This window comes from Octopus bimaculoides, chromosome 14 (assembly GCF_046866305.1).
Source record: "Octopus bimaculoides isolate indiv1 chromosome 14, ASM4686630v1, whole genome shotgun sequence".
Lineage (NCBI taxonomy): Eukaryota > Metazoa > Mollusca > Cephalopoda > Octopoda > Octopodidae > Octopus > Octopus bimaculoides.
Genome location: NC_142941.1, coordinates 13,092,191 through 13,113,477, shown reverse-complemented (window position 1 = coordinate 13,113,477; position 21,287 = coordinate 13,092,191). Strand labels below are relative to the sequence as shown.

The 21,287-nt window shown below is 38.5% G+C and overlaps 1 protein-coding gene across 7 annotated transcripts in view; it reads right to left on the bottom strand.

Annotated features, from left to right (window-relative positions):
* LOC106868928 (uncharacterized) overlaps nt 1-21,287 on the bottom strand; it is a 70,163-nt gene that overhangs the window by 15,458 nt on the left and 33,418 nt on the right. For 4 of the 7 annotated variants that reach the window (XR_016244218.1, XM_089362338.1, XM_089362337.1 and 1 more), the window contains exons 8-14: nt 11,190-11,341; nt 8,358-8,441; nt 5,888-6,293; nt 4,694-4,916; nt 2,874-2,993; nt 1,772-1,948; nt 568-651 (exon numbers count right to left, since the gene is read on the bottom strand). Coding sequence is in view for 5 of the 7 variants with exons in the window: in XM_089362338.1 (XP_089218464.1) it covers nt 568-651; nt 1,772-1,948; nt 2,874-2,993; nt 4,694-4,916; nt 5,888-6,293; nt 8,358-8,441; nt 11,190-11,341 (1,246 nt within the window). In the remaining 2 variants the exon portion in view is untranslated. The remainder of the gene's footprint in view (nt 1-567; nt 652-1,771; nt 1,949-2,873; nt 2,994-4,693; nt 4,917-5,887; nt 6,294-8,357; nt 8,442-11,189; nt 11,342-21,287) is intronic. The other 3 variants (XR_016244219.1, XM_089362339.1, XM_089362341.1) reach the window with 1 other exon arrangement.

Below are 21,287 nucleotides of genomic sequence, written 5' to 3'. Positions count from 1 at the left end.
GTCCCACTGCATAGTACCTTGGGCATGTGTCTTCTACAAAAGCCTACCAAAACTTTATGAGTGGATCTGGTAGATGGAAACTGAAAGAAGCCTACTGTGTGTGTGTGTGTGAATGTATGTGTGTGTGTGTGTGAATGTATGTGTGTGTGTGTGTGGGGGGGGCTTGCCGTGACATCTTGTGATAGTTTTGCCATAGGGGAAACATTACACTGCTTGACACAAGTTACATTTGGCTACAGGAAGGGCATCCAGCTGTAGAAAATCTGTCTCAACAAACTCCATCAGACCCATGGAAGCAAAGGAAAGTGGACATTGTAAGGATGATGGTCCTACTATTGTCAGGGTCCTCAATTTCTCCCCTCTCAAATTGCTGCTATTTATAATATCTCACACAATCTACATTAAAACTGTAGCATTTGAGAATATAACAAACAACATATTTTATGCATGGTTTTAATCCTTGAAATTTCTTAAATATTTAACCCAGCAGGAAAGAAATGTCATTTACATGAATGAATATCAAAATGTCGAGCAATGCAGGTGGCAAGAAGAAAGAAAGCCACTCACCTTGTTGATATCCTGTTTTGTGCGTCCGTGTATGTTGCGTTTTACACATGTTGAAACATCTGAGTGAACAGTAGCTACATAAACCTGCCAGAGAGAGAACAATGAATGAACATCAGAAAAAAAGAATATTTAATAAAGAATTATTTCCCATTCTCTCAAAGTTTATTAATTCTTATGATGCCATTTTCCCTTTGAGCTGGAAAATGAATGGAACGTTTGGTGTGTGTCTTGTTGTGGCTACCTCCTCCTAAAAAAAAATGTGTGGAGGCGCAATGGCCCAGTGGTTAGGGCAGCGGACTCGCGGTCTTAGGATTGCGGTTTCGATTCCCAGATCAGGCGTTGTGAGTGTTTATTGAGCGAAAACACCTAAAGCTCCACAAGGCTCTGGCAGGGGATGGTGGCGAACCCTGCTGTACTCTTTCACCATGTTTCTGTTGTGCCTGTAATTCAAAGGGTCAGCCTTGTCACACTGCGTCACACTGAATATCCCCGAGAACTACGTTAAGGGTACACGTGTCTGTGGAGTGCTCAGCCACTTGCACGTTAATTTCACGAGCAGGCTGTTCTGTTGATCGGATCAACTGGAACCCTCGACGTCGTAACCAACGGAGTGCCAACAACAACAACAACAATATATATATATATATATATATATATATATATATATATATATATAATGATGCCATCAACATACAATTTTCACTGATAAGAATAAAGTCTCTAAAATGGTTAGAGAAATTCAAAGGACTGCTTTGGTCAAATGACAGAACATTTGTCATGCTTACAGAAGATGTGGGTTCAAATCCTATGGGCAATCTTTGAGTTTTTTTTTAACCCAATATTTTACATGCTAGTATTTACACATGTTCTTATCCCCCGCTTTTTTTTTTTTTACACTCTCCTTTCAATTAGTTGTTATGCCTAGCGTCAACTTAAGTGACTAAATTGCTTAGCATCAACTTAAATGTCTAAATTAACTTAACATGGATTTAAATCGAGAGCAATCATCATCATCATCATTTAATGTCCGTTTTTCATATGGGTATGGGTTGGACGGTTTGACAGGGGCTGGCTAGGAAGACTGTACCAGGCTTCACTGCATGTTTTAGCAATAAATAAAAAAAAAAAAAAAAACACAGCTGCTTCTGAAAATTTATAACACTCACAAGAACAACAAACAATAGATAAAATTAGACTATCTTACCTGAAATCCCTTGGATTTTGCATAGCTCCAAAACTCTTCAAAATGCCTGACTTTCTCATTAACACTGTCGTAAATTATGAATGGGAAGAAACCGTCATCAATTGTCTTTTTGAAGCTTTTCAGAATACTCTGCCTATATGTCTCTTCAAGATCAGGTTCATACTCATATTGCAGAACCTAAAAGCAATACAATACAGAGAACAGATACAGTATTAATATTTTTAAAATATTTTTTGTCTACCGTATTTGATGGCAAAAAAAATAAAGACGTGGAGATATTAGATGCAACCCAATTTCAGCAGTGCATATTTAGGAAAAAGCTTATGGGAGGCCCAACCTCACATATAGGATTTAGGGTGATATTTTGAAACATTTTTCTGTATTGTTAAAAAAAGAGAGGGGAGGGGCATCTTATATGCCATCAAATACAGTAATTCAATGTTACCAGGCAGTAGTTTGCATTACAACTGATATTACAAGGAAAAAGTAGATAAAAGAGAACTAGGGATTAACCACAAAGGAAATAAGAAAGTAGATAAGTGCATGTGTGGCTGTGTAGTAAGAAGCTTGCTTCTCAACCACATGGTCTTGGGTTCAGTCCTACTGCATGGCACCTTGGGCAAGTATCTTCTTCTATAGCCTCAGACCAACCAAAGCTTTGTGAGTGGATTTGGTAGGTGGATACTGAACGAAGCCCATTGTAGGTTTGTGTGTGTGTGTGTGTGTATCTGTGTTTGTCCCCCCACCACTGCTTGACAACCAGTGTTGGTGTGTTTATGTCCCTGTAACTTAGCGATTCAGCAAAAGGCTTTAAAAAAAAAAAAAAAAAAAAAGTACTGGGGCCAATTTGTTTGACTAAAATTCTTTAAAACTGTGACTGAAACAAGTAAAAGATAAAAACATAAAAGCATAAAATTTCTGGATGCTGCTAAGGAGTAAGTACAAAGGAAATGATAATACAACAAGGTACCCTACATTGCAAAGACTAGGCAGGCTTTCTCTTTCAGATAAAAAATACTTCAGTCTTTATTAGTTGCTAAACTCTCTGCAAAATTTAAAACTTACATTGGAGTACTGCTTACATATATTTACACCTGCTTACCTTCTTTTTAATCATTTTGTTCGACTCTGAATCTTTTTCAACTTTCTCGACTTCCACCATAAAGTAGTCATCCATACACAGCATCCTGGGAGCTGGTCCACCATTATTAGTCTCTTTATCCTGGGGGAAAACACAACAGAATATAATCCATTACAAAGCTACATCAAGATAGGTGGATTCACCTCTGTACTAACACAGTCTCTCAGGTGGTTAAACCCCTATTGGTAATTAAATGCATGTACTTATGTATAATTCACAATGCACTGTACATTGTTTTTAATTAATTTGTAATGTAAGGTTGATCTTTTTTTTCCTACAGCAGAACAAAATGGAATTGGTCTAGTCAGTTTCTAGTTTTGTTAGAACTTTGTAAAAGAAAGAATACTTACCTTCTATCCACAGAGGGACCAATAAGTCATAACTATTCATATATACAAGTCCACTATGACTGAATTAATAATTAACCAATGTTGTCAGCTCATGCACTGCCATGCAAATCAGACTGAACAGTTTAGTGGAGTCTTAATTTATAGACACTAATAATAGCTATCAGGAGGCGGAATGGCCCAGTGGTCAGGGCAGCGGACTCGTGGTCGGAGGATCGCAGTTTTGATTCCCAGACCGGGTGTTGGGTGTGTGTTTATTGAGCGGAAATACCGAAAGCTCCACGAGGCTTCGGCAGGGGGTGGTGGTGACCCCTGTTGTACTCTTCCATCCGAACTTTCTCTCACTCTTTCTTCTTGTTTCTTGAATAAAGCTGCGATGGACTGGCATCCCGTCCAGTTGGGAGGGGGGGGTACTCATATGCCATAGAAACCGGGCCCGTGAGCCTGGCTAGGCTTTAAAAGGGTGCATAAATAAAAAATAAATAATAATAGCTATCAGATACTAATTGGTCAGCTGATAGAAAATGTATATTCTTTCCCTGAGGGTCTAACAAGACTATTTTTAACTGCCCACAGCATGGTAAAACTTGTTCTTTAATCACTTTGTATACTTTTCACAATGGTTAAGAGTTAGGTTCAGGATCATAAGGTGGTGGGTTCAATTCCTGGAACATGTAGGGTGCTGTGTCCTTGACCAAAACACTTCATTTCACATCTCTCCACTCTACTCAGCTCGGGAGTACCTGCCTAGTGGTGGGGCAACATTCTTTCCCTCCAACTGTTACATCCTGGGTCCTCTGTTGGATCAAGGGTAGGAGAGCCAAGTGGGTATCTATGCCTGCTCATGACTGCACAGGAACTTAAAACAACTAGCAAAACCATAGTATTTGCTACCAAGTCATATTTAAACATGAGCATCACCACCACCTTACATTTCAAATTATACATGCATGCCAGTGCCGCTGGACTGGCTCCTGTGCAGGTGGCATGTAAAATACACCATTTTGAGCATGGCTGTTGCCAGTACCGCTTGACTGGCCCTCGTGCCAGTGGCACGTAAAAGTACCCACTACACTCTCGGAGTGGTTGGCGTTAGGAAGGGCATCCAGCTGTAGAAACTCTGCCAAATCAGACTGGAGCCTGGTGTAGCCATCTGGTTCACCAGTCCTCAGTCAAATCGTCCAACCCATGCTAGCATGGAAAGCAGACGTTAAATGATGATGATGATGAAGACTTCAACCAACCACTAACCCCTGTACTCATTGCAACACCCCTCTATCCCTAGCAGTCACTTCAAGCAATATTTCATGCTTTTCAAAAATCACAATTGGAAATGCAAAAAAAAAAACAAAAAAAAAACATCAGTTCACAGTACATTTAAATGCTCTTAAGTGACGATCGCAAGTGTTCTGTTTGAATAAACCAAGTACTTACTCTGATTAACTTGCTAACATAAGTTTTGCCTGAGCCTGGTAAGCCTCTAATTATCACCACCACTTGATGTGGGCGCTTGTCTCGTCCTGGCTTGCACAACAGGTCATCAGCAGATACAACCTCAGCCTTCGTTTCTGGTTGTGAGGGAAGCTGGGATTTGGGGAATGCATCGCGTATGTGTGGGGGTTCTGTATTATGATAACCCCTGTTTGGGCTGTTATATCTAGAAGATATAAAAAAAAAGAAAAGTGATTTCAAATGCAAAAATTATAGCTGAAATAAGAAGTAGGGGATGCAAGGGTAACACAGTAAAAACAATTGATCAACAAATTTTCAAATTTTACAAAAATATCAAATTCCATAATAACAATGAAGATTTCTAAGATAAGTTCTGGAATGGCTATATGATTAACTCTTTAGCATTCAGATTACTGTCAACTGTAATGCTTATTTATTCCCATTTTTTGAAAATTAATCATGCATTATCTTAATAGCTTTGAGATACTTATGTGTTTGTTTATTTTTAGAATTACATTGAAGGGTAGGTGTAAGAGGCTGGATCTGGCCAGTTTGAAAGTAAAACAGAATCTTTGGGCTGGATACAACCGGTTTAAATGCTAAAGGGTTAAGAGAAATATGAGATCCCTTACTCAAAAAGACAGATAAGGGTTAGCAACAGCAAGAGCACTAGGCTGCAAATACAATGTTGCAACAACATACTCATTTAAAGAAGATGCTAGCAAGGAAAACCATTGTAAACAAAAAACAAATGAAGTCCTTGATATTACTATTTGAAAATAAGACAAGATGGTCTGCTGGATCAAGATTTACTGGGGGGCAATAATAGAAATAATCCTTTCTACTGTAAGCACAAGGCCTGAAATTTTAGTGGCGGGGGTTAGTTGATTACATTGACCCCGCCAGCACTCAACTGGTACTTCTTTCATCAACACCAGGATGATGAAAGATAAAGTCGACCTCAGTGGGATTTGAACTCAGAACATAAAGCTGCTAAGCATTTTGTCTAGTGTGCTAATGATTCAGCCAGCCCATCACCTTAACAAGAACAGTTACGATTTTTTTTTTATATGAACACAAAACCAAGAATTATATGTATACAATGCAACACCTTATGAGACACAGAAATAAAAAAAAAAGGGGGGGGGGAGTAAATAAAATTAATCTAGAACCTACCTTCCTCGGCAGTCCCGATCATACTTTCTATCATCGTGCTTACGGTCAACCCACTTATCTTCCTCATCCATGCGCTCCCGTCCTCTCAAATAGCCCTCCCTATCGCCTTGGCCATCACGGAACTTGTCTCGCTCCCTGAGTCGCTCTCGTTCTCGGCTATCATGGCCAATTGGACGACCACGATCTCGGTCTCGGCAGTCTCGATCTCTGAGGTCGATGTCTCTGTCCCTGTTGCGCATCCTTTCCATATCCCGCATCATGTCTTCCTTATCGCAGTTGCGCGGCCTGTCACCATCGCGAAGCCAGTTCCCTTGGAAAGGGCTGTGCTCATTTTCGGGGAACATCCTTCCTCGGTCACCCCTCATATGGTCCGGAGGTAAGTTCTTGTTCCCTTGAAAATCCATGTCTGTAAATGATGAGAAAAAATGCAAAAGATAAGAGAGAAATAGAGAACATCATTTTGACACCTATTTTTCCATACTTGCATAGGATGAACAGAATTTGCTGAGGCAGATTTTCTATAGCAGTATGCCCAGATGCCCTTCCTGTCACCAACTTCTGTTTCCAAGTTAGGTAAGATTTCCCAATGACCAGGTATGATTTTATAGAATATTGGGAATGAAGGACACCACTTGCATGGTGACAACACTCATTTACAACTATCGTGTGATGTCAAGGCAAGGAGACAGCAACACACACACGATGGGTTTCTTTCAGTTTCTATCTGCCAAATCCACTTAGTTTACAAAGCACTGGTCACCCCCAAAGCTATACAAGAAACCACTTGTCCAAGGTGCCATGCAGCAGGACTAAATCTGAAACCACATGGTTAAGAAGCAAACTTACCACACAGTTACAACTGTGCTTATACCTATTGGCCACACTAGTATCTATAGAAACGACAATATAATTTTAAAGATCAGCTGACCCACAAGATTATACACTTTTAATGGTTGATTGATACAGTTGGTAGAGCAGTGTACTAACTCTAGGCCATGTCTAATCACAGCTAAACCATTTCTTTTCCATTTTGACTTCAAATCCCAGACATTTGAAATCAATTATGCCTATTATTTTTCCTGATTTTATTACCACTACTCTAGGTGTTGCTGTGCCGTTAAGAAGCTTGCTTCCCAAAACTGTGTGGGAACAATCTACTCAAATGAATTGATCCCAGTACTTATTTTATAAGTCTGGTGTTTATCCTATTGGTCTCTTTGGCTGAACTGCTTAAGTTATGACATAAACAAACCAATCACAGTCAAGTGGTAGTGAGACACAAGCACACACACACACACAGAGATATATATATATATGAGCATATGTATGTATACATATATGTACATACCTATATCTACATATATATATAGATGCATATCTGGGTACAGGACATCAAAAAAGGAATGGAAACATAAAGCACAAAAAAACGGACTTTTTTACAGACAACAGAATGAATACATAGGAAAACAGATGAGCCACTTATGGAACTTTTCCTTCATCAGCTGCCTCTATTTTAAACTAAGCGTTTTGAAGATGAGGCAGAACGCGCTCTTAGAATAGCTCTTCCTGCTTAGTGGATTAACCTGCTAAGCAGAGGGTTCCAAAGTAGCAAACAAAAACCAAGACAGGAAAAATTAAACATATGAAAACAACATTAAAGGCCGTAGGGCCGAACGCGATGAGATATTGAACGCTGTGATGTGACGAAGATGAACGGAGAGAGACAGTAGTTTCATCTTGCCTTTATGCTGGCTGAAGGGAGAAAGGAAGAGGTGACCACAGGTCACATGTGATCAACGAGGAGTGGTAGAGAGAGGAAAATGGAGGAAGTGGAACAAAGGTGAGCGACGAGAGACAGGTAGGAAGAGTAAGAGAGAGATATGTATAGCAGTGAAGGGGAGAAGCAAGGACAACAGAAGGAAGAAGAACGAGAGGGGGAGATAGGTAAGATGGATGGGTGGATGGGTGGATAGATAGATAGTCGCGTCAGAAATATAAAGTTAAAACTTACTTGCAAATGGACGCGTGGTGTTCGATAATATAATAATACAAATGATACATGAGCATATGCATGTATACATACATATATGTACATACCTACATCTACATGTATATATATAGATGCATATCCGGGTACAGGACGTCAAAAAAGGAATGGAAATATATATATATATATATATATATATATATATATATATATATATATATATATACACACAATGGATTTCTGTACAGTTTTCATGTACCAAATTCACTCACAAGGCATTGATTGGCCTGGGGATATAGATGACACTTGCTCAAGGTGCTGTGCAGTGGGACTAAACTCAAAACCATGTGGATGCTAAGTCTGCTTATTAACCACGTAGCTATGTCTTTATTGTTTTTTTTTAAAGTGTACATACAAATAGACCGATTCAGATATATACACACACACATATACAACAGTTACAGTATAGCAATATAGCAATACCTCGTGATGGATCTGGTCGTCCTAGATAGTTGGCATGCTTGTGACCATAGTCAAAGACAGCTGGTGGTTTGTTCCTAGCCAGATCTGTAGAACAAGAAACCAAGAATATAAGCAGTAGCAGGTGTAATTAAACAGAATAAAAACACCTCTATTCATTTTTTTCATTGTTGCTTCTAAGAATCCTTTGAATTGTTTAATAGATTGTGAGTTAGATGGAATAAAGTGATATAATTTTGGGTTATGTATAAGTCAGTATTCAGACTAAAACCTTCGTTTCTAAAGTGTAGGTACTAATGGTTCCAAATTTCGGCACAAGGCCAGCAATTTTAGGAGTTAGGGTGTGAGTTGATTACACTAAACTCGGTACTTGATTGGTACTTATTTTATCAATCTCAAATACACAAAAGACAGAGTCAACCATCACAGAATTTGAACTCAGAATTTGCTTACCCATGTGTGTGTGTGTGTGTGTGTGTATGGCCTCTGGCCTTGCCAGTTCAGGTGAAGTCGTCCAACCCATGCTAGCATGGAAAACGGATGTTAAATGTTGATGCTGATGATGATATGCATAAAAACTTTTTACTAGTTCAAATATGCTTGAGACATATTTGAACCCAAAAGAAAGCCATTCACTTTCATTTTGTCATGGAGAAGAATTCTTGCAGAATACAAAAGGTGTCTAAATCAAGAATTTTTCCCCATGACAAAAAGCAGTGAATGGCCTACTGACAGACTTGAATATGTCCCAAGCATATTTGAACCAGTAACAAGCTTATGTTCATACACATCACTGCTTAGTGTTCCTAATCCATGTGTGTATCATCATCACCATCGTTTAATGTCCACTTTCCATGCTGGCATGGGTTGGATGGCTTGACATGGAGCTGTCCAGATTAACTGTTTGTCATGGCATGATTTCTACAGCTGGATGCCCTTCATAATGTCAACCACTTAACAGAGTGTGCTGGGTGCTTTTTACGTGTCACTGGCACAGGAGTGTCAACACAGCACTGGCACAGATGCTTTTTAAGTGCCATAGGCACCTGAAAGGACAAGCCTGTATGTATGGAAGACAGTGATTTTACTAAGCTTGGCATGTCTTAACAAGTACAGCAAGTTGCCACATCTCCCAGTCCCTTGCCATTTCCTCAGTGAGGCCCTGAGTGACTGGCACCCATGCCAACGTCTCTTTCATTGAACACTAAACTCGGCTTGCAAAGACCTGTTGGGGCAAGCGAAAGCGAAATTGTGATGGCACCTGTACCAGTGGAGCGCTAAGAGCACCGTTCGAGCGTGATTGTTGCGAGAGCAGCTATCTGGCTTCCATGCCGGTGGCACGTAAATAGCACCATTTGAGCGTGATCGTTACCAGCATCGCCTTCCTGGCACTTGTGCTGGTGGCACGTGAAAAGACATTCGAGCAAGATCGTTGCCAGTGCCGCTGGACTGGCTCCTGTGCAGGTGGCACATAAAATACACCATTTCGAGCATAGCCGTTGCCAGTACCGCCTGACTGGCCTTCGTGCCGCTGGCACGTAAAAGCACCCACTACACTCTTGGAGTGGTTGGCATTAGGAAGGGCATCCAGCTGTAGAAACTCTGCCAAATCAGATTGGAGCCTGGTGTAGCCACCTGGTTCACCAGTCCTCAGTCAAATCGTCCAACCCATGCTAGCATGGAAAGCAGACGTTAAACGATGATGATGATGAGATATATATATATATATATATATATATATATATATATATATATATATATATATATAACAGGCTTCTTTCAATTTCCATCAACCAAATCCACTTACAAGGCTTTGGTTGGCTGAATGTCCAGACGGAAATTTAAAAGAAAAAACCTACAAAAAATGAAGTTAACAGTCCAAAGAATTATAATTTCAACTCATCTCAAACATTTAAACCACATAAAAAAAAAACATTTTTTTAAATCACTATACACTGATTAGCAAAAGTTCACTATAATCAATGACTCATAAATGTATTGTATACTCTCTCTCTGTGCTATTCCTAATACTTCAACAACAGACTACCCTTCTCAATCAGCTCACTGCATTTCATGTCCCCAGCCCAGCCAACATATTCACCACCACCATCATCCTCCTAAACCCCTGTCTCTCTCTCTCCACACAATTATGTCTGTTACCCTCAAAACTTTCCTTTATTATTCCTCACCAGAACTTCAGCCTTTCTAGAACTCCCTTTTTACTTATGCTGTTTTAGTCCCTAGTAGGTTTCCTATGAAGAAAACTTTATGCACTAAGACATTTCAGTAATGGATGTCTTTTTTTTTTTTCGCCCCTTTTTAAGGAGAAACAAGAAACAAAAGGAGCTATTGCTATAGTACTGCAGCAACAGTTTCCAGAACAAAGAACCACATTAGTTGGTTCTCAACCCGAGTTCATATAACCCTTGGGGGCCCACATAAGGAGTTGTTGCTAAAATTTATGTGCAATAAATTTGTTATGCTTCTACACTATACAAAATATTTTAATTTTTTTATACAGTTCCTAATAATGTTTCATTCTATAAATGCAAGAGAATTTTTTTAATGTCGCATAGCTATGGGTCCTGAAGAGCAAAACTGGAACTGAAGGGGGTTCTGAAGAGCAAAAAACAGTTGAGAACCACTGGATTACATGCAATGCTTGATGCAGTGGTTATAGATAGATAGATAGATAGATAGATAGAAGACTAAGGAAGGTAAAAGTGTGTATCATCATCTGTTTCCGAATTAAAAGATGCAAATACAAAACCATGATGATGATGAGCACATTAGGCAGAAATTTGGAAAGCAAAGAAGTATTTCCTTTCTCCTTACCTGAATCAGGTTCAAACATTTCTCTGGCAGGTCGATGTGCATAATCAATTGTTTCTCCATACGGAGGGAGAAAGTCACCACGATGGAATCTCTCATTCGGATGCCTATTGCCTCTTTGTACATCAAATTCTTTGGGTGGGAAGTTCCGATCTCTACAAAATAAAAATAAACAAACAATGACAATAAAAAAATTTTTTTTTTTTTAAATCATGAAAATTTCACTCGCATGAACTCAACTGACAAAAAATATAGAGCAGAAAATGGGATGATGATGCCCCCCCCCCATCACCACTCCTTGACATTTCTGTAAAGATAACTTGCAACAGTTAATTACTCAGATGTTATTAGTGTATTTGTTAAGTGGTTAGCATTTTGAACCCATGGTCATATATGGTCAAGAGGTGATTCCTGAATGCGTCCTTGAGCAAGGCACTTCACTTCATAATGCCGCAGTCTACTCAGCTGAAATGAACACCAGCCTGGTGCTGGTAGTACAGCATTCTTCCACTCCTGTTGTCATGTTCCGCTGGTCAAAGGGCGAAAAGCTGAGATGGGATGCCTTTTGTCTGCTCATAACTACACAGACACCTGAAACAATTAGCGAAATCAGGGCATATGTTAACAAGTCATACTCGCTTGCAAGTGATGGCTATGTTGTTTTCGTTTTTGTCTTTTGTTTATCATCATGCTTGCATGGGTCAGATAGAGTTTATTGAAGTAGATTTTTCTATGGCCCTTCCTGATTCCGAGCAAGGTAAATATTTCCCAAGAAATATTTACCTATGTTCATGCAGAATATTGGAAATGAATGACAATCATTAACAACTGTCATGCAATGTGAAGATAAAGAGATACAAACACACACATATATATATAGATGAGAAGCTTCTTTTAGTTTCCATCTACCATATCTACTCACAAGGTCTTGGTTGGCCCAAAGCTACAGTAGAAGACACTTGCCTGAGGTGTCATGCGGTGGGACTGAATCCACCACCATTTGATTGGGGACAAACTTCTTAGCATACACACATAAGTGTCTTATTTATTACTTCTGTTTTAAATTTCTGCTTTGAAGGCAATTTTTCATGTTACAAGCTTCACAGATAGCAGATGGACTCATACAGTTACCAAGATGTATCCAAGAGATCAGAAAGAGTCATCTAGAAGGAGGATTTATTTAAGTGATTTGCACCAAAATGGAACAGAAGGGGCTACAATCCAGGAAGATTTGGAAGCCCATTATAACCAGCAATCTCTAACAATATCCTATAGTCTATTTGATAAAAGTGATAATTTCAGTTTTACATATATCAATTCATTATCAACAACAATTATTTCTTTTCTTTTGAGCCAACAATGGAGTCGCTATGAGATTGTTTGAAATGCTAAGAATAACAGTTGAATAACCTTTAAAGAATACCTTACTATCTTTAATGAAGAACATGCTGCATAGTTAGTTAGTTGGCACTATCTTTTTTGGATTGCGACATTACCATGACAACGATGATCAGAAATCAGATATCTTTTGTCTCTCCTCCCTGCTCACAACATATCCAGTCTAATGTAATTAAAGCTGGTTGTGATACATATACACCATTCTGGATTTTGCAGTATTAAGAGTATGAAAGATAAAGCTTCACCTCATTTAGATGCTAAGCAATCAAAAATTATATCCATTACATTTTTAAAAAAAATATCTTTAATGTTAATCACTGTTTCTAGTTCAGTCCCACAGCTCAGCACCTTGGGCAAGTGTCTTAATATAACCCCAGGTTGACCAATATCTTGTGAGCGAATTTGGCAGAGAGAAACTGAGAGGAAGCCCATCATATGGGTATGTGCTTTTGTGTTTGTCCTCCACCACTGCTTGACAACTAGTGCTGGTTTACGTCCCCTTAACTTAGCAGTTCAGCAAAAGATACTGATAGAATAAACATCAGATTTTAAAAATGATTGTTGCACTAGATCAAGTATGGGCAATCTTTTTTCAAGAAGCAGTTCACATGAGATGTGGTTTCAACATGCAGACCACATTACTAAAAAAAATTCTAGGTAATTTTTGGTCAGGTGTGCCATTCAGAAATTCCTGTGAGTCATAATTTGTTCATGACTGTCCGAGATGTTGTTGTAAACTGTGGTGTGCAGGTGTTTACCAAAACATATCCTTTATTTGCAACAAGTTGTGTAATACCAGCTGGATATAGGGGTTCACTCAAGAGACCAAATGTATAATAACCCTTTCTATTATAGGCACAAGGCCTGAAATTTGGGGGAAGGGATAGTCGATTACATCAACCCCAGTACTCAACAGGTACTTATTCTATCGACTCCAGAAGGATGAAAAGCAAAGTGGACCTCAGTGGAATTTGAACTCAGAATGTAAAGATGGATGAAATGCTGCCAAGCATTTTGCCTGGTGTGCTAACGACTCTGCCAGCTTACCACTTTCACCAAATGTATAATAATCAAAGGGTGAAGACTGAGAAAGAAGGAAAATGAATAAGCTATTTAGTGAACCTTTTCTTGGTTGCATGATATGCTGAAAATCGTACTAGGGTCAATTTGTGCAACTAAACCTTTCCAGATAGTGCACTGGCATGACTGCAGTTCAATAACTGAAACAAGTGAAAAATAGGGGAGAAAAATGTGTGTTGTTGTGTTGTTGGCACTCCGTCGCTTACGACATTGAGGGTTCCAGTTGATCCGATCAATGGAACAGCCTGCTCGTGAAATTAACATGCAAGTGGCTGTGTGTGTGTGTGGTTTAAATGTACAAAAAAAAAAAAAACAGAGACAGAGCCAGGCAAGGGAACAACAAACAAGGTGTATTAGTTTAACACTCAGAAAAAAATGGAAAAGTCTTTGACAGTTCAAGACTGCGCTCAGCAGAAAGGAATAAGGAAAGAAAAGGAAAAGAGAAACAAAACATGGTTGGATTAATGGTTTCATATATTGAATTGACAGGAAGGATGTGGTTGAATGGAAGGGGAGACAACAGTAACCTGGTTATACATGTCTTAATGTTTGTTTTTATGTTTAGTTAAAAGTAAAACTATTTTACATTAATCTGAAGGGTTACCCAATACTTTCCGTCGAGTACATTCTTTTATTCTTTTACTGGTTTCAGTCATTTGACAGTGGCCATGCTGTAGCACTACCTTAAAGGGGTTTTTAGTTGAAGAAATCAACCCCAGGACTTACTCCATTGTCAGTTACAAGGATGTAAACACACCAACACCGGTTGTCCAGCGGTGATTGGGGGGAGGGGGGACAAACACAGGCACAAAGGCGCACACGCACACAGATATACACATACATATTGTAGTTGTAGCCAACGCTAGTACCGTCTGACAGGCACCCGTGCCGGTGGCACGTAAAAACCACCGTTTGAGCATTGGGCCTCACGGAAGCAGTGACAGCTGACCAAGACCTTTGGCGACACACTATGCTTGTGTAGACCTGTCAAGCCAAGTGAGACTGTAGTCCTGGCTGATGCCAGTGCCAGGTGAGTGGCACCCATGCTGGGGTCACGAAAAATCACTCACTATGCTCTCGGAGTGGTTGGCATTAGGAAAGGCATCCAGCCATAGAAACCTTGCCAAATCAGATCAGAACCTGGTGTAGCTCCCCAGTTTACCAGTTTTCAGTCAAACCATCCAACCCATACCAGCAGGGAAAGCAGACGTTAAATGATATATATATATATATATATATATGGCTTCTTTCATTTTCTATCTACCAAATCCACTCACAAGGCTTTGGTTGGCCTAAGGCTATAGTAAAAGATACTTGCCCAAGGTGCCATGCAGCAGGACTGAACTTGGAACCATGTGGTTTGGTAGCAAGCTTCTTACCACACAGCCACTCCTGCACCTATACACATATTTATACTTTTACATGAAGAATAGTGACAATAACTTCGAAGTTTCAGGCAGCTAGCCTTCATCAGACAGTCCAATGAAAGCTAACAGGCCTAAATTTCAAAATCATTCTTCTTGTAAAAGTATGTATGTGTGTGTAGTTTATCACACACACAAACCTGAAGTTGAATGTATTATTATTATTATTATCTGTTATAAACTTTCAGTTTATAAAACCAGTACTCAGTAAATGCGGTATCTTAATCACTTAAGCCAAGCATGCCTCTCACTCCTGGGGCAATACAAATAAAACTGATAAAATGGTAATTTCCAGCATACTGCCAAAGACCAACAAATTGTTTATATAAATTCTTTAAAACCAAATCTACCTACAACTACCTCTAATTGTCAAACACCTACTCTGCTTTTAAATATCTTCATTTAAAATTGAAGCTTTGCAACACTATTTTATGTAAGGACCTTTCTAGTTGTGTTCAAATGGCCGATTAATAATAATAAAAGGCATGGTTGCGCAGATATGGAGCTAGTTTCCCAACCATGTGGATTTGAGTTCAGTCCCACTGTGCAGCACCAGCACATTGGGCAAGTGTCTTCTACTATAGTCCCAGACTGACCAAAACCTTGTGAATGGTTTTGGTAGACAGAAACTGAGATAAACCCAGTGTGTGTGTGTGTGCTTGATAACCAGTGTCAGTTTTTAACATTCCTGTAAGTTCAGTGATAGAGACCGACAGAATAGGTGCCCAGACTTCAAAAATGAACCCTGGGGTTGATTTGTTCAGAAAACCCTTCAAGATGCCCTAGCATAGCCACATTCCAATGACTGAAACAAGTAAAAAAACATATTATAAAAAAGGCGCAGGAGTGGCTGTGTGGTAAGTAGCTTGCTTACCAACAACATGGTTCTGGGTTCATTCCCACTGCGTGGCACCTTGAGCAAGTGTCTTCTATTATAGCCTCGGGCCGACCAATGCCTTGTGAGTGGATTTGGTAGACGGAAACTGAAAGAAGCCTGTCGTATATATGTATATATATATGTATGTGTGTGTATATGTTTGTCCTCCCAACATCGCTTGACAACCGATGCTGGTGTGTTTACGTCCCCGTAACTTAGTGGTTCGGCAAAAGAGAACAGTAGAATAAGTACTAGGCTTCCAAAGAATAAATCCTGGGGTCGATTTGCTCGACTAAAGGCGGTGTGCTCCAGCATGGTCACAGTCAAATAACTGAAACAAGTAAAAGAGTAAAAAGAGTAAAGAGTATCTCCAAATCCTTTGATTGTGTCCATTAGAGAGTCACGAAAGGATTAAAATCAAAATTTTTATGTTGCTTTTCACCAATAATTGTATTGTTTTTAAATGTTTTAAATATTCTGAAAACTGTGATACAAAATGATACATGGCAAGTTTCTTAACTCTCTCTTAACCATATTTCCATTGAGAAATATACTGCCTTTGTTTCAACTAATTTTGAAAACAATAAAAATATTTGTTAAACTCATTTTTTTTTTTTTTCAATATTAAACTGAAATAAACACGAAATTTTGACAGAAGGTTTTAATTTAGATCACTTTAAAATGGAAGTTTGTATCATAGAACGAATGGCAGTTTCTGGCGGATTAGTATCAAAACAGTTAGAAACCGATAGTCAATACTTGTTGATCTAAATGGGAGTGTGAAAGCCTGTTAATTCAAACTAATCTTTTCAGCTATTATACCATAAATTGAATACAGAGGCTCCTCAAAAATGTGTCACTACATGTTATTGAGTTGTTTAGCCTAAGTTAGTGCTTACGAAGCACTCTTGATAAAAGTGTTCTAGCTATGACCATCCTGCCTTATTTTGAAACTATATATATATCCAATGTGTCCTTCCTCTCTGAAAGTAAGGTGTCATTTGTAGAGAAATTAGCTATTTCTAGCAGGTTGAGCAACCTGTAGTGGATACCTGAGTGGCTGTGTGTGTGTGTGTTTGTGAGTGTAGTGTCATGATAAACTTTGTGCAATCATAAATTTTTATTCCATTCATTCTATACATGACAGGTGCAGGAGTGGCTGTGTAGTAAGAAGTTTGCTTCCCAACCTCATGGTTCCAGGTTCAGTCCCACTGCGTAGCACCTCGGGTAGGTAGATGTCTTGTACTTATAGCCTCAGGCAAACTAAAGCTTAGCGAGTGGATTTGGTAGATGGAAACTGAAAGAAGCTGGTTGTATGTGTATGTGTGCCTTTGTTCATCCCCCACCACCTACACTTGACAACTGGTGTTTGTGTGTTTATGTCCCAGTAAATGAGTGGTTTGGCAAAATAGGATGATAGAATAAGTACCAGGCTTAAAAAAAAAAAACAGACTGGGGGTTGATTCATTCAGCCAAAATTCTTCAAGAGGGTGCCCCATCATGGCCACAGTCAAATGACTGATACAAGTGAAAAAACAAAAGGTAAAAGAGGACAAAATACATCTGTAAACAACATTCAGAAACCTTCTACATCTAGTTTAACATCGCCATGACTTCAATATCCACTTTCCATGCTTGCATGGGTCAGGCAGAATTCACTGAAGCAAATTGTTTTTTTTTAACAGCTGGATGCCCCTCCTGCCACCAACCTTCACCTGTTTTCAAGCAAGGCAATATTTCCCCATGACTGGAATGATTTCATAGAGGAATGGAAACAAATGACACTGCTTGTAAGAAGGTAACACACATTTACAATAATCCTGTGTAACACGATTTTTGTCCTTGGGTAGCAACTGTTATTTCCTGTTTGCTTACCCTTAGAAATGATGACAAATGGTTAATATTTCCTTCAAACTATACTTTTGTTATTATGATATTTATTCAAACCCTAAAGAACCCCTCTCAACACATGGCAATAATGCTCCACACTACTTCTGCTCATCATCAGAGATGCACATATTTTCATTTTCTAAGGGACATGGCTCAAGCAACTGTCAATCAACTGACAAGCAAATCTGTGGTATGGAGCAGAATATTTGCTATAACGATATTTCTGCTTCAGCAACTCAGTGCTGAATCTGTCTGAAATGTAATGGAAAATAGGTCAGCTTCAAAACATTGATGTCCAGGTGACAAAAGCAAAGTTTGAAGGGAATAGTAGTCATTTCCTTTGATTTCGAGATAAAAACAAATAGGAAATAACACTTACTGACCAAAGACAAAAAAAAATTAAAATTGAGTTAATCAGTGTCATTAAAACCTTTAGTGAAATCTGGTGAGCAGAAACAGTTTTGAAGTCCAGTATGTGTAAGTGTGTATTGGATATGCATGTTTCTAGTTCTCCATTTTCATGTCTATCTTGTCTTTCAGAAGGAGTGAATACTTGAAACATAAAAGGCATTTCCTTCTCTTTTTTTTTTCCATTTTCTGAGCATCAACCTAATACACTCTGGGTTCGTATTTTTTGCTGTCTTTGTGTTGTATCTTTCACCATACACACATCTATGTGTTACAATTGAATGATTTTACCAAGATCTGAAGTACAGGAAGTACCTGTGCAGATGAATAATTTTTAGTGGGTGTAGCTTGCACTGCACTACCCCCACTTATTAGCCCAAGAAGACTTTCACCGGTGTGACAAGAGAATTGACAAAACCAGGAACTTCCAAGGCCTCAGGTTTTATTTCAGAGATTTCCTTCTCCTAGATAGATTACCAACCAAGGTTAAAGAGCTTCTACCTGCTCATGAGGTAAGCTGTCCCAATCCAGACACCTAACCGACACTCAGACACATGTAAAGTGATCAAATATCACTCCGGTGACCAATGTGGAGCAGCTCATATACACATACATACACATCTATGTGCATGTATATATATACATATATAAAACATCTGTTCTATTTATATACATCCTCTCCACAATTGTACTTCCTGGATTTTCATGAAGATGCTACAGCTTATCCTAGCCTTAACCACTGTCATTCTTGCTAGCCATGTAGTTGGTGGAGAGATTAATGTGAGATCTGTCTGATTCTTTTAATCCTTATTACTACTATATATATATACATATATACACACACACATACATACATACATATATCAATCAACATTTAACATCTGTCTTCCATATTAGGTTTATGTTGCTGGAAACAGTGATGCTGATGTACAGTAAGACAGTAGTTCAACAAACATGTTTTTCTAGCATGTGTACCAAACTAAAAAAAATAATAATTGGGGCCAATATGCCCAACTAAACCCTTAAATGGTGGTACCCCAGCATGGCTAAAATCTAATAAACGAATATATATCTTTTATCAAATTGGAGGGCACCACCTACTCCGGATTGAAATTTTGCAGATTTTGATGTATTTTCTGTTATTTTGTTTTAAACCAGTTGTATTTAATGAGCTTTCTGCAATCAAAGAAGATGAGGATCTTAGTTTTCTTGGTTTTGTTTCTTTTTTTCATTCCATTTCTTTGGCATCAAACTTCATGTTTTTCGTATGTTTTTTTTTTCTTACTGCACAATGGATCTTGTTTTTAAAAAATATATGTAACATATAAACAGAACCTGAAAGATTACTTTAAGATACATAGCATATTTATATAAATATGTCAGTTCAAGTATCATAGAAGCAGGAAATTATTAGTAGCTCTTTCAGTTGTGTATTTAAATTGATATTTATCTCACTATATAGTGTACATTTTTTTTATTGATTCCACCTCTATTGGATCTTTAAACTATATATATATATATATATATATATATATATGCAGTAGAGGGACTACTAAGTGCAGTTTAGATTTTAAACTTAAAACTAAACTAAATTTGTAATATATATACAGTAATCCCTCGCCATATTGTGGTTTATCATTTAAGCTTATGACTGAGGTGTAGCAGGTGGCTGGGGACCCGAAAGATGGCGATCCACGCCCGGTTGGGACGAAGCCAGAGGACACTCTGGTGGAAGTCTGAAGCGCCTCTGACGTGCAAATCGATCATTGGAACCAGGTGTAGGGGTGAAAGAACAATCGAGCCGTCTAGTAGCTGGTTCCCTCCGAAGTTTCCCTCAGGATAGCTGGCGCCAGTGGGAGAACGACACGCTTATTTAATTCTTGTGTTGCTTTGCATTTATAATAAAATAAATATATACAAATTATAAAAATAATTTAAAAAAAAATATACAGTACAGTACTGTTTCTACTTCATGGATTTTCACCTATCACAGGAGTTTTGGGAATGTAACATCTGCGATAGTCGAGGGATTATTGTATAGAAAAAAATGGTAAATTTAAAATCTTTTTATATTGCTTTCAAATTTTGGCACAAGGCTAGCAATTTGGAGGGGAGGGATAAGTTGATAACATCGACTCCAATGCTCAACTGGTACTTATTTAATCAACCCCAAAGAGATGAAAGATAAAGTCAACCTCAAACTCAGAACATAAAGACAAATGAAATACCAATAAGCATCTTGCCTGGCATGGTAATGATTCTGTCAACTCACTGATTTTCTATTTTATTAATTTCAAATAATTGAAATAAGATTTCAGCTGTAATATTTATATGCCTTATTGACAGGCATATGATCTATTAGTTAGGGTACTGCATTCTGTGATCACAAGACTGAAGCTTTGATTCCCAGATGAATAGTGCGTTGTGTTCTGGAATAAAAGACTTCATTTCACATTGCTCCCATTCACTCAGTGGTAAATGAGTAACTCTGTGATGGACTGGCATTCTGTTCAGTGGGTATGTTGGCTTGCGAGCTATCATTTAAGAGCTACTACTAGGCATGAAATCTAATAAAATATTTGAAAACAGAGAAAGTGTGTGTGCATATTATAAACAAAATACACGTCTAGACTTCTTTTTATACAGTGTGACTGAACTAAGTTGAGAGTCAAAAAGAGTAGGTATATAATTTAACCAATCACACATTTGAGAGGATCTGTAACAGTGAGGGAGAGGAACCTTGCTCTTTGAAGTAATAAACAAATGTAACATAGTTAAGCATGCATAATTATATGTATATTTGTGTATCAATGCATATAATTGAAGTTAAAATTGCTGCAACATTGCCCCAGAATGATAACTCAAATCACAGGAGAGACCCAGCACAGAGCACATTAAACTGCTTGTGTTGTATCCCTCTGACAGATAATTAATCCTTGGAGGCTGACCTACCTGAAGCAACCCCTAGTTCCGCAATACAAATTCCTCATATTAAAATAATCTAAAAGACTTCCATCAAAATTC